The sequence below is a fragment of the Anser cygnoides genome, chromosome 1 (assembly GCF_040182565.1).
Source record: "Anser cygnoides isolate HZ-2024a breed goose chromosome 1, Taihu_goose_T2T_genome, whole genome shotgun sequence".
In the NCBI taxonomy this organism is placed as follows: Eukaryota; Metazoa; Chordata; class Aves; order Anseriformes; family Anatidae; genus Anser; species Anser cygnoides.
In genome coordinates, this window is record NC_089873.1 from 127,559,903 (window position 1) to 127,574,243 (window position 14,341).

The 14,341-nt window shown below is 37.0% G+C and overlaps 1 protein-coding gene across 1 annotated transcript in view; it reads right to left on the bottom strand.

Moving 5' to 3' along the window:
* The window catches only part of PHEX (phosphate regulating endopeptidase X-linked), a 102,620-nt gene extending 88,713 nt beyond the window's left edge, over window positions 1-13,907 (bottom strand). The window contains exons 1-3 of the mRNA XM_013183854.3: window positions 13,297-13,907; window positions 8,998-9,066; window positions 6,711-6,872 (exon numbers count right to left, since the gene is read on the bottom strand). Of these exons, the coding sequence (XP_013039308.3) occupies window positions 6,711-6,872; window positions 8,998-9,066; window positions 13,297-13,408 (343 nt within the window). The 5' untranslated portion in view covers window positions 13,409-13,907. The remainder of the gene's footprint in view (window positions 1-6,710; window positions 6,873-8,997; window positions 9,067-13,296) is intronic.
* Window positions 13,908-14,341: the final 434 nt, after the last annotated feature.

Below are 14,341 nucleotides of genomic sequence, written 5' to 3' on the forward strand. Positions count from 1 at the left end.
CACAATACTGTTATGATTGCTTGTCCAGTGGTAACTTCCCTGGCTTGCTACATGAAACTATGAGAATAATAGACTACAACAAAAACAATCCAGGTTATGAACTCTTCAAAAAGGAAAATCTGGTACATATATATATATTATTCTCATCAGTCTGGAAACCTGACCCCTACAGCTGGAGAGGTGAAGAGCCTTTATATCAAGTTATAAAAAAATAACTTATAATCTGTAAAATACAGTTCTACAAAAATTTCATCAACTAGCATATTTCAAAGCTGTACATATTTCCTGGAAACAAGACAAATACAGTCGAGCCCATATTATAATATTCTTAGAGTTATATCTCAGCACACTCTCCTGCAAAGACAGACATCTCTTGCTCCAGAAAGCAGTGTTTAATGTTTCAGTAAAACTTTATCTTGAAAAAGGATCCTTGGTTCTCTTGGCAGGTTTACTAGCACAGGCCACACTCCTGTGCTAATGCACCTGCCTTGCTCATATTTTAGATCTGCTTTGAATATCAAAGCCTCGGGAGAAGAGCTGAGCAACCTCTTGCCTGCGTGGAAAACACTGCAGATGCAAGCCTTAAGGGTAAAGAAGCCCAAGCATTGCTGCCTTCTGGCACCATCGTAATCCAACAGCAAATACATAATTTCAGGGCCTCATTAAATTCCTTTTTGCCTTTAAAATACAAGTTTTTTCTGAGAATATCCACTACTATACATCTTCAGCATATGCTACACCTTTCCTCTTCTAACAATTGATAGACAGCAATATTTGTTTATTTGTTTTTTGAAGCTCCATCAGTGTTTTTTTTTGTTTGTTTGTTTTTGTTTGTTTGTTTGTTGTTTTTTTAACTACCAGTTCTGTTAGTTGTTCTCTAGCACTTCTTACTATTTCAGGTGTTTGGTGGACTGTCTGATGTGTAGTTTGCAGTCCCCATCCCCAACAAACTCTTTTTAAAAAGTGAGCTGCAAATGATTGGTTTTTAAATGAAAGTTTGCTTTCAGGATTCCAAAAGAAGAAAATAGACTGTTTAAATATGTAATTTTCACTCCAACACAACTAAAAAAAAATTCTCACCACTGTACTTAGATACTTTTTAAAGAATATACCATCACTCTACTAACTCTAAGGCTCTTCTTCCTTTTCTTGCTGGTGGCTTTCAGAGGTTTGGAAGGGAAGCTGTCAGAGCCTAATGCAGTACCAAAAAAATATTTTAATACATTTCATAAACACCTATTTCAATTTCTAATGTATTATGGTTCAGATTCCTTCATTGTTCCTCTACTGTCCTCAAATGTAAATGGAAAAAACAAATTAGCATCAAAAGTTTTCAGAAATCTTGAAATGCTTAAGTCAATGACTGCCTTAATAAAGCCTTTTCCTTTGAGTCTAAAAGAAAGTAAGAAAAAAGAAAGGTGGCTTTCCCCATTTGCTGGGGAGGGATTAATGGAAATAACACAACAGGCACCGATGACCTTCCTTCACAAATATTCTGATATTTAATTTTTTTTTCTTTTCAATGAGCAAATGTGGCCATGCAAGAATAACTTCATTTTTGAATTTGAATGATTCAGGAGCATAGTTTTATCTTACATGTAGTTAAAATACAGATATATGAAAGTAAGTCACTTTACTTGTAAATACATAGGTAAAAATATATACACTCCAGCAAATCTGGAGAGCATTGTTTGTCAAAACAGAAGCAAAAGTGTTAATTATGAACTAATTAAAACCCATTGTTCAACCTGAACCAACTGGAGATCCAAGTTGAAATGCATTTGGTCTCCCATATCTTGAGATTTCCTAACTACTGGCTTGTATGGATTTCTGGGGTGGCCTTCCTTTCACCTCTACTGTGAGAATTATTTTACTTTATATGCAATTGCATGCTCTTTGGGGAGGAACTGGAGTCCTATGTGCCACCCAGAAATTGAATACTTTAACTACCTGGCTATTAAAATCATTTAGAAGAACATTTAATGGCTTTGAAGGTTAAATATTTCATATTAAATGTTAGTTTCAACAGGAGAGACAGAAAAAGAGCCACTGTTTCAGATTCTACCATTTCACAATTAAGTTGTTATCCTGAGTTGAAAGATCTGGATCCATATCCCTCCACACCCATTGCTAAGATAATCTCCCCAGTTTCTTACTCCACAAGGAGGTGCAAGGGAAATATGGTAAAGTTATTTCTCAAATTAATCTTAATTGTGTAAATTGTCTTGAATCAGCTTATATCATTTTTGAGAGAAGACTAATCAACCTTTCTTCACCTTCTTTCCTCTCCCTAGGAAAACCACACTCTGTACTGATGCAAATTACATAGCTAATCAGTACAATTTTTTCTCTTCTGTTGCCTATAGTGAATCTTCTGAATTTCACGAAAGCACATATTATTTTCAATTTCATGTATTTTGTATTCTCTCCTCAGTCAGCCTTCCATTACCTTCTCACCTTCTTTCCATCACTTTCCCCATTATAAATAATAAGGTTACCAGAATCATGTTACTGTAAGGACTCCCAATAATCACTCCAAGCATATTTCATCAAGGCAAATTCCTTATTCATGAAAACTAGGAAATAATGCAGAGTTCTAGACACAACTCATGTTGTCCTACCATCTGCTGTATCCTCTCTTCATTGGAAGGCTGAAGCATCCAAAATGCCAATGAATGTGGCTATTGATCCCTATTGATCCCTTTTGGAAGACCTTTTGCTGGCTTGCACAGTCTCAGGTATGCCCTAAATATAACAATTTCCATGTTTTTAAAACATTAACATCTATTTTTTAATAAAAATTCTTTTTTTTTTTCCCTGTAGCTCCAGGAGCTCATTCCTCGGAATTGTCTCTGTGGAGCTGATGCCTTAATCAGGACTGTCTTTTTTTGAAAAACTGTTTTCCCACCCACCCAACTCCTACCCAACCTCCCCTCCCCCTCCCCCCTTTTTTTTTTGGAATGGCATTTAGTGATGATCAACACATCATTAATCAATTCAGGCAAACATCTTTCATATATGATACAACTAGTGTCCATCAGTCTACTTCTTAATGGCAATGTCCATCTCACTATGGTTAGACTAGTGACTCTTGAAAATAACTTGTTCATAATTATTAATTCCTCTGACACTGATAGAACATTTAATCATTGTGAATTAGTTTTTCATTAATGAGAATATAATTAATATGCATGTCCACAAGAATTCACAAAGGTTTAGTAATTAATCAATTCATATATTTTCTAGTTGCTAAGCAGCACAAATCAAGTAAACCAAACAAATGTTCCCAAACACCAAATTCATGAAAGGATGTTGTATTTTTACAAATAAATTCAATCAATATATTGACATTTTAGGTTTTACTCAACCCCCAGCCCAAGAAGAAATTCCCTCCATCCATTTTTCTGAATATTGATTTTGGCAATATGTAAGTTCTTATGGAAATGGCAGCTGAACAGCTGTGCTTACATTAATGCTTCCTAATGCTGCCCAGTGCCCTAATAGACAGCACATTTCCTAAATGAAAATGTTGTTTGTTTCCGTAATTTCAACATTTTGTAAATTCTTTGAGTTTGTGTATAAAAAAGATAAGCACACCATGTGAGTTCCTCCAAAAGTCAGCTAATCTAAATGTACACAAACTGTAACAAAAACAAAAGTCATCTTACAGTGATGTGAGAGTTCATAAAACTAATTTCAATAATAAACCTCAAACAATCTTTTAAGCAATACTCCGTCCAACTACCCACCCCAAAACACACACATATCCACCAGCACAATAGTTTAAACTACATTTAAACCAGAAGATTGTAAGAGCCCCAACTGTTACAGTGCAGAAGGAGCTCTGTGCTAAATGCCAGCATTAAGATTTATTTCATTATATTAATACTTTCAACATGTACTTGCACATTTTTTCTGTTAGTCATGAAATGGAAAATCAGATGTCACAGCTTGATACATTTTTTTACAGTACAAACACCTCTGTCTGCAAGATTTCCAAAGTACAGTCCTACAGTTATTTTGGAATTTGGTATCTGCAGATATGAACATACCATCCTACTTCAGGTTACAGCCAAAAGACAGATTCCCTGCAAACCCAGGGGAATATTGTACCATGCATGGAGCAGCAGTGAGGTATAAACCCCACTCCTGCTCCAGCGCAGAACTTGCAGAGAGATGCCATTCAGGTCTCCCAAGAAGGGAGACATTGTGGGAATTCTGTGGCTCAGCTGCTGTGCTGCCTTAAAACCTCACTTAGGAACCAAAATGATCTCCTTTCTGTCCTCATGGTTTCCCAAAATCACCCAGTTCAGATACAGCTTTCATTCTGAGCAGCCACAAAGCCTTTAGAAAGTCTTGGCTACTCCACCTCTGATCCAGGTACTTCATTTTACCAAAAAGTAGTTGCCCAGAGAGATTTACTTGACTTGGGCCACTTCTGCCTTTTCTTACGCTCGGATGAATAAGTCATTATAAGAAAGATCTGGACTATTACAAAAATGTTTGGACCACTGAAAAGAGATCTATTTGCAGATGAAGAGACTAAGAAAAAAGAGTAAGCACTGTTACTGTCTGCTGCTCGCTTGTTATCCAGGAAGAGCTATCCAACAAGAGGCTATTGGAAGGAATAACATAAATACCCTCTCTATTTTTTTTTTAACAGTTGGTATTCTTCCTCTTATTCAGGACAGCTCTCAACCAGCTACCTCTTAAAAAAAAAATCACAAGACAGGTCCACTGAGACAGAACACCAGCAGTGAGCATCAGTGGCGACACTACAGACTTCATGGGCCACATCCAAGTCCTGACCAAGAGTCTGTCAATGTGTGTAAGAAGAGAGGCCAACTCTACCAACTCTATAATATAATGACTATAATATGTTACTCTATAATATAATACTCTATAATATAATGAAGTAACTCAAGCTAAAACACAAACACATATAGAGGCTGAAGTTACACCTTGTTACTTTGGCCACCAATACTGACTTCTACCATTTACTTTTTTCCTTTTTTTTTTTTTTTAATTACCAAGAATATATTTTGGAGAAATTATTAAATAAAATGATAATGATGAGATAACAAACGTTATATTAAATCAACTACTCTGCACCACCTGATGTTTCACATCTTTTCTCTTTTCTATGCTAAAGAGCAGTTCTTGCTGCCTGTTAAAGTAATTATCAGGCACTTCATTACACTCTTTTTTTGATATGGAGTTTCCATTAAGCAAATACTTCTCATTCAGATGTTTCTTTCTTTGTCTTGTGTTTTCCTAGCTAAGGATTAGCCACTTCAAAAGGGAATGCAGTAAGAAAACCACATAAAAATGTGGCTTAGCGTGATGTCCTTGATTAGGCACGGTAAAAGGAGGAAATTAAGAATGAGAATCACAGCTTGCTACTCTGTATTTAATTAGATCTGGCTTATATGTGGCTAAGGTTCATGAAGGATGTGCAGTTTTCTAACACAGCCTTATTCTGGCAGCAGAACAATTAGAATGCAAAGTGTAACTTAAAACAGGCTCTAGCAATATTTCTTCCTTAGGTTGTGACATCTTCAGCAGATTTTAAAACAGCAGTCATCAGATTATATCCTATGCTGAAATTCCAAAATCATACTCTGAAACTGCCTGCACCTTTCAAAATACTTAATGATGGGGAAATTGAATACAGTGTAACTGAAGAAGAAAAGTGGAAAAGGGCTTTGATGACTACAAACATGCGCATACAAAAACTAATAGAGAAATAAATGCTACATTTACGCACAACATCCTAAAGATGATCTCTGTTCTGTGGTGAACAAACAGGAGGCTAATAGGTGAACTAATAGGTCAATAGCATGCCTAAGGTGTGTTACGCTCAGGAACACTGACAGCATGTGTGACATGGTTTTAGTGAAGATGATAAAATTCTAGCAGTTTTTTCCTCCCTAGCAATAATTGTAACCCTTTTTTCCCAGTTGGTCTGCAGAGCTTCCTGGTGAGGAGGCCTTGCTGCAGAGTATAGTGCTAAGTCAAATAACATACAGATTAAAATACCTGTCTTCCTACACACTTCCACACCAGGCTATTTTTTCTGCAGACACACATCCTCAAACAGTCTTCTCTTTCACTGATGATAGTTCAGGTACTGCAACAGAAACCTAAATGGCAACTTGAAGGAAACAGGGAACCCAAACAGCCATCTCCGGAAGGCTACAAATTGCCTCCTGCCAAGAGCTAGCTAACTATACTGGAAAATATCACTGTTTTTGCCTTCTTATATTCCTTTCCTGCAATCGTCTGCTGTCAGAGACAGAGTGCTGTCCTAGGCTGATGCTTGTCTGGATCTGGGACAGATATTTTTCAACGTGCATGCTGTACTCCTGCACTCTGGTCTACCGGTCTACGGCAAGGAAAAGGTGGTTCAACCCCTGCCACCTTTTCCTTTGGTATAAGAAGTATCCTTTTGTCTCATGGTTCTTAAATTGTAGAGTCAAAAGTAATTGTTTGCTTCTTCCCAAATTCTGTTTCTGTTATACATCATTTTCTCTCAATGTTATTGTCAATAAAAACAACAAAAATACATATAAAAGAGAACAGGAAGTTGTCCTGTTGGATATCCTGCAATAATCAGAAAAGAGTGTGGAGTCTTTACTCATTTCAGCATCAGCCACTTAACAAGCAACACCGAAAAGTCAACTAAATACTTTCAGAAATGTCATATTTACCCTTTAGTTTGAGGTCCACATTGTGCCGCAGCCAAGGATAAACACCGTAGTTTGACATGTCTTCAGGAATAGGGTGATTATATATCCAGCCATCACATGCAAATCGATAAAAGTTCTCGCAAGGATCTACAGACTGATTTATCTTGCCTAAGATGGCAGCAGCTGTAAGAATAAATAAATAAATAAATAAATAAATAAATAAAGAGATACCACATAAATTTTATGGAACATTTTTACCTAAATAAAGAATGCCTACATGAGAAGCAGAAAAAGAATGAAATATCTGTGCAATGAATGCTCTTGAGTGTTGTAAGAGCAATGACCACTGAACCTACTGGAACATGACCTTCTGGAGCCAGATACCTGAACAAAGACTGTCCTTTGTTGCCATGACAGAATTAAATCCCTGAGGAATATAATATCAATACATATCAAACAGACTGTTAACTTACCAAAAATTATGCACTGTTTACCTTCAGCTGAATAGCTGCAAGTTCAGATCTGCCATTCAATGGAAGAGATAACTAGTATATTCAGCTCAGTTTTGTGACTGCCTTCCCCAGCAGTATTGCAGGTGAGACCAGTTAGAGACAGATCAGTCTGACAAGTTTGATAAAATAACTTTTGCATGTATAATCAAATGATCATGCATTATAGAGATTCTGGCATAAGTCTACATGAGTAAAATAACAGAGAATATGGAGATAATGTACATCTTTTGGCTAAACGACCATGTGCTTTGAGGCTTATCCAAATAACTGATTAAATTTCTTAGCAGGAAATCTGATAACTTTTACAGAATTTATGGTACAATTTCTATTATCCAGTATTTTTACTTAGAATAGCTCTTCCTAAGATATTTCTGTTTCAGCTGAAGTTCCATCCTAATGTTAGAAACTCTCAAATTGAGTACATTGAAGACATTTTGGTCCTTGGCAATTTTCTATGACTCCTGAAAAGCTGTTCTTCAAGGCAGAGCTCAATCCCTACCCAGTACACCCTCAGCTAAAACACTCAGGTCCTGTAGGTGTCCAAGTCTGCCTTGGTGTAAAATACCACATTCTGCAGAGTCTACAAAAAAATCTATGTTACTTCATGTGCACAAGAAAGCCGATTCCAACTCAAACTTGTAAAATGACTTTTTTTTTTTCCGTCCTGAAGCTCAAGATGAAGTCCACACACTTCACACATATTTTTTTTTCTTTTTTCTTTTTCTTTCTTTTTTTGAGGAGGTGGGGGGAGTGTGGGTGGTGGAGTGTTATTTGTTTGTTTGTTTTGATTAGTCATCCTACTTAGATATATGCAATCTTCCAAAAATTAGCTATGGACAGCATTGCCCAGGGTGGCTGAGAGTACAGTCAGCACAGCACAGATGGAAGCCAAGTGACATGAAGTGTCAGGGCAATCTTGACATCTACAGATTTTTCACAGTATATATTTAGTCCACAGAATTTTGCCCATATTTCAAAACAAGACAAACATCTCACTGTATTATCTTAATGGTTCAGAATGGAAATAAATATTCGTAGAAGTTCACATGATGTCCACTTCGTTTCTGTTGAAATGGCTCTAGGGCCAGATTTCCAGACATGGTAACAATAGTTTGATCTTTGATCTTGTTACATTCAATGAAAGACTCTCATTGATTTAGTGGGAGAAAAACTGTCAAAATGACAAGGACAAAATGGGTCTCTTAGGTGCTACCAAACTGGATCTCTTTAGCTCTCATTTCATACTAATAGATGTCCAAGCTTTGTAAGGATTATCACATGTATCTCTGTGTGGGGAAAAGAGCCTGCCAATATGAAAATATGGTTACAGATTTTGAGTCATAGTTTCCACGTTACAGGTGTGCACATCTGTGTACGATCTGGCCCTAAAGTACCTCTGTGCAGAATTCATTTGCCAATTTTCTGATTACTGGAAGGAACAAACCAAATACACCTGAAGGTTGAGTCACCCACTATTTGGTTCCTCTATTTAAAAAAATAAATAAATAAACCCTACAGGAAACTTTGAGTTAACCTGGATAGAATAGAGATAAAATGATTAAAAATATGAAGTTGAATTGCAGAAAATAAACAGATCTATAGTAATTTAGACCTTGACTCTTTTTTTCAAGTTTTTTTGTTTGTTTGTTTTGTTTTGTTTTGTTTTGTTGTATAACTGTCATTGGTCATGAACTTTATGAGTGAAAAGAACTGTGGAAAAAAATAAAATGGTATAAACATCTCATTAACATACTGTGATAATGATATATAATAGATGAGAGAAAATTGTTGCTTACCAGCTTCAGTGCATTCTGAAGTCAAACAGTATTGTTGCTTCGGGTGAAACTTTATAAGACCTTGGCTAACTGCAAAATGGAAAACCATAATGAGACCATTTGTCATGAATTTTGACCATTTGAGCCAAATATTGTGTACCTGATCATTCAAATGTCAGTTTAAGCTCTGGCCCTAATGCATCTCTGGCTGCATTGATTTAGAACACTTATAATGTGCATTAAGTAAATACTGCAACTCCTAAAAAATTATTTTCCCCTCCTGTACGTGCTTCCACCTCTCTTTCCTCCGTCTTTGCTCTTGGGCAGCATGGAACAAGAACTGTCTGTCTCTCATAGTACATTTGCACAACACCTGGAGCAACAGCACTCCACTTAGGAATGGTGAGCACCACCACGATACAAAAAATCCATCCCTCTTTCTGTCCTCCTCCAGAGATATACCTTTCCCAGCTGGCAGCTTACCATGGAGCTACCTAGCCATCTTCTGCAGGGCTTTCCATGCTGCACCTCCTCCTGCAGCAGTGCTGCACTGTCTGGCCCCCCCCAGCACCCATGGGACACCTTCAGCATCCCCTAGTCTGGAATAACTTAGAGGGCAACAAATGGAGTAATAACCCTGGTTTATAAGCCACAGAGCATCTTCTGTGTGAACTGGCCCCCAAAGGTACTGGAATTTTATTTGCTTCCAAAAATCGCACTGACAAGACCTATGAAATTCTCAGCTAATTTTGGTTATCTTTCAAAAATATGCATTACCATTGCCACCAAAACTTAAGTATAGGAATCACTAATTTCAGACCCTGCTGTCAGGCAGCAAATAAGCAGACATTTAATGCTTGGGATGAGGATGGGAAAGAGTCCCAAGGGGCAGATGAAATAAGATTCAGTAGATGTGCTTAGTAGACTTAAACATCTCACAACTTCCATTATCTTATTAACTCAGTCCATGGCAAAACCAAAAATAAAAACCAAACCAAAGAGTAAGAGGGTATCATGGGTATTTCAAGGTATCATAACTTTAACTGTGCTGCTGATGATAAAGCAATTTCTCCTGTGGTATTAAATTGTTCAAAAAGACATGAAGATGTGAAATAGGATTTCAGCACTGGAAAACTTTACAGTTAAAAACAAATAATAATTAAAAAAAAAAAAAACAAACTTAAAGCTAGAAATTAATATTAAGATTGTTCATATCATCCAAATTCACAGTTTTAGTGACAGCTAAGGATAGAGCAGTCTGGATTTCACTCAGACTTTCTTAGAAACTAAGACTGTAAAACTATTTCTAGACTACTTTACCAAAACTTGCATTGACTCAGTGAAATACATCTTAAAAACTACTACTAGTTAATTTGACAATTAGCCAAGAAAGGCACTAGAGTTTGACACATAAAAAAACTGTAAATGGAACTTTGAAGTACAGTAGGAAATAGAGAAGCGCAGATCTACAGAATACAGTTTTGAGCTTCTCTATTTTATTTTACAAATAATGGATAACGTGCTTATTACTGAATTGTTTTTCAAAAGCATTTTACTCCTCCCATTCATGGAGATTTGCTTTCTCCCTCTTTAAAGTTAGCTTTTAAGAACTCATCCAGGTCTTGAAGACTTGCTAGATTTTTCTCTTAACAAAGCAGAAAAAGGAAGGATATTTCCAGACAACCTTTAATTGTTTTGCACTTGATGAAAACTGAGGGAGAATGAAAACAAGGCAGTAAAGCTAAAAAATCCAAAGCAGACATCATGGTTCTTATACTTGTAAACAAAGAAAAATATAGTTTCAAATGTCTTTGTTCTATTTACAAATTTCTCATCAGAGCAAATTTTTTAAAAATTTAAATAAAATTTACCTGCTTTTGTTCTCTTGATTTTTTTTTCTTTTCCCTGTATTATAAGAATCAATCATTACATTACTACCTACAGTTGTGATGTTAACCTACACATTTTACTTACACTTGTGCTGGCCCTGGGAGGGGCAAAACCCCACTACAGAGATGAAAATGTTGGTCTGTCTGCTTTACTGCTGCCAGGCCATGAGGCAGGCTGCACTACCTGCCTCCATCAGTAGCCTACCTTCTTCCACCACGGCCTACCTTCTTCTACCCTACTCTTATTCAGGGCAGGGGGCATTTTTGCTTTTAATCTTGCCTGAGAAATGGTGAAATTGGAGGAAATCTTTTTTGTGTGTGTGATTTCAGAACCACAGCTCCTCACGAGGTGCCACCATGACCAAGTGGCACGGTGATGGCACAGCTTGCCCGGAGGACCCGGTCCTCCCCAGCCCTCACCTCCACAGTGGCTCTGCAGCATCCAAGGAGAGCCATACGCAGTGGGAAAACATGAAACACCCTCCTGCCTGCGCTACAGACATACAGAAAACAGCAGGAAAGTGTCAGAGAGCCCTGACCTGTGCTTTGATGCCAAAGCTACAAGCAAATAACGTTCAATAAAAACGCATCATTCTCCTAGATAGAGTCAAGAGAACTCTAAGAAGAACATAAAAGAGAAGTAGGAGAAAGTTATGTTACACTTCTCAGACTGAAAAAAATGAAGGGGAATTGTTTCAGGTCCACCAAAAACACCAAGTTTTTGCAGATTAAATAAAAATTCAAGAAAAAAAAGGTCATCTTCAGATGCCTGAAATGTTTCACATGACCATTAATAGTGGCTTCCTTTTCTACAGTTTTACAAACCTGAAAAAGAGTTAAACTCAAACTTACAAAAAAAAAAAAGTGTCAAAATGAAACACTAGAAGATTTCATTGACAAACTGTTAAAACAGAACAGTTCAATTCTTTTCCATCATTCCTTTTGGTTGAAATCTTCAGACAATTTCAAAACAAAACCTTAAAAACATTTTGGTTGACCCAAGGCCAGTATTTTTATTTTCTTAGCTATTATGCCAATGAAAATTCTTATGCTGAATCCCCGGTTACAGAAAAGGTCTCGGCACACTTACAAAGCTGTCTATAAAAATTATCTGTTCTTGAATTTTCATGTCTGGTCTATGGGCAAAAGACATCTCCAACAAGCCATGTTGTTAAAATTTCTATTGCTTTCTACAAGAAATAAATATACAAACAGACAACTGCTAAAAAAGAAATAAGGTCTCTCCATTACTGTCTGGTGTTTGGTATCATATTAATTAAGAGAAAAACATTATTTTTTATATAGAATCAATATTTTAGGCTACCAAAATGAGGATCCAATCTTCCTCACATTTATAAAGGGTTTTATTGAACTAAGTGGCATTCTTTCTATACACAATAGTTACTTAAGTGTGTTTGTAGAATTTATTCTACACCAGAAAAATACTGAGTGAGAGCCTGCTGCTTCAAATATTCTATAGAAAACTTAACACCATTTTCTCCGTTGTGATTACTAATGAAGCATACCTTGCACACAGCATCATAAAAGATTGGAGGGAAGCAAAAGATAGTCTTAGAGGTTAAGTTCCCTCAAGTCCATGGAAATTGGTGTTGATTAAAGAAATGAAAAGTTTGTCTAAATTGTTCTAAAAAGGATCTCTCTGCAACCTTTTACAAAATATTGCTTTCTATTCACTGTCTGGCGGTTTCTGGGTGCATTTTTAGGTGTAGATATATGCTTCCATGCGATATTCCAAGAAAAGTCATCTATAAATGATTCCAAATCCCAGAGAGAAAAATCTATTTCCTTCTCTATTTTGTCCAGTTACAGCTAATAAATCTGATCAAAATGTTTTAGTTTAATCCCGGGTGCACCTCTTATGATTTTTGCAAAGACACCTTTGCAGTTCATCATAGAAAAACAGAAACATCTAAATAATGTGCAAGCGTATGCATTATTGAAGCTTTCTACAGGAATTTTAGTCGAGCCCTAATGAAAACCAAATGAAGGATAACCCAAAAGACTGCATAAAATGTGTGCACTACAGATTGATTTTCAGGAAACAGAGAATTTTAGTCCACATTGGTCACAAACTGCCAGTTTGCAATGTCTTACCAATATGCATAATTTTACCCTTTTCTCCCCATTCTGTGAAAGAATCCAACTCTAGCTAGAACACATCGAACTGAGTATTCAAATTTAAATTCAGCTTTCAAAAGTTACATGGGCTCACATTGCAGCTTCTAGCTCTAGTGTTCCCCATAACAAATCTCTTTGCTGATGCATTTCCATTTTACGGTAAAAATAAAACAAGGAAAAAGAAGAGGAGACTGGGATTGTCACCAAAACATAGCGTACAGCACAAACACCCACACCAGGCGGGCAGGCTCAGGAGGGCTATGTTCACCCTCGCCTAGACATTCTCACTTACCCAAGAAAAGTGCAGTGCCAAGCGCAATGGTGCCAGCCACGAACACACCAAGGGCAATCCGAGTGGCTTTGTTGGTTGCTCTCCTGGTCTCTGATACTGTCTCCCCTTCCATCAGGATGGGATGGGATGTGCTCACTCTCAATGAAGTCTGGTTTTGCTCCACTGCAGTTTTATCAGGAGCTCAACTACTCAGAAGCTGCATCCATCAGCTCTCCTCCTCCTCTCTTCTATTTAGAACTTCAGGTTTCTGTCGTGAACCATTTCCTAGGCACTTCCTGCTCTCTCCCTCTCCAAGGAAAATCAAGCACTCATATAAAAAGCTGTCTTCTGCACTTCCCTCTAACCAGACCTAGGGAAGGCAAGCAGTGACCACTCTACTTACAGCTCCTGCTGCCTGTAAAGTCTCTACGAGCCAATCGCTCAGCAGTCCCCTTTATCAAGAGTTCAGAGCACAAGGATTTCACAATGTTGCTGAACAGACGTTTTAGTTATTCTAACATAGTTGTAAAGCTGTTACAATCAAAGCAGGATTTCTGACAACTTTTACAAGCACGAGACTGATGGAAGGTTTTCGTTTTCTCTTGCGCTTGTTTTACAAACCTAATTATTTGCTGACTGAAGTTCCCTCTTCTTAAACCATTGCTACTGCATCATTTGATTTTTACCAGAAGCAATATTCACCCAGTGGGCAAATTCCTTTTTAAAGCTTCCTAAGAGCTCTTAGAATATCATGTAGCATTTTATTTTGGGAATTTGGTATGTGATACTTTGTGCCAAAAATCACAGTCATGCAGCACAAGGCAATAATCAGCACAACCTACAGAATAGTGCTGTTTTAAGAGCTGGATTTTATTTTATTTTCCAGGCAAGATATTTCAGTATTGCTCATATGCAGTGAATTATAGGAGAGGATCCTTTGCTTCCAACTCAAGTACCACTATGAACTTAGTGCAAAGTATCTATTTGGCACTTCCAAGATGGAGATGAGTAAAAGGAAACAAACAAACAGACAAACAAACAAAAAAAAAAACTTATTTGTATGGAT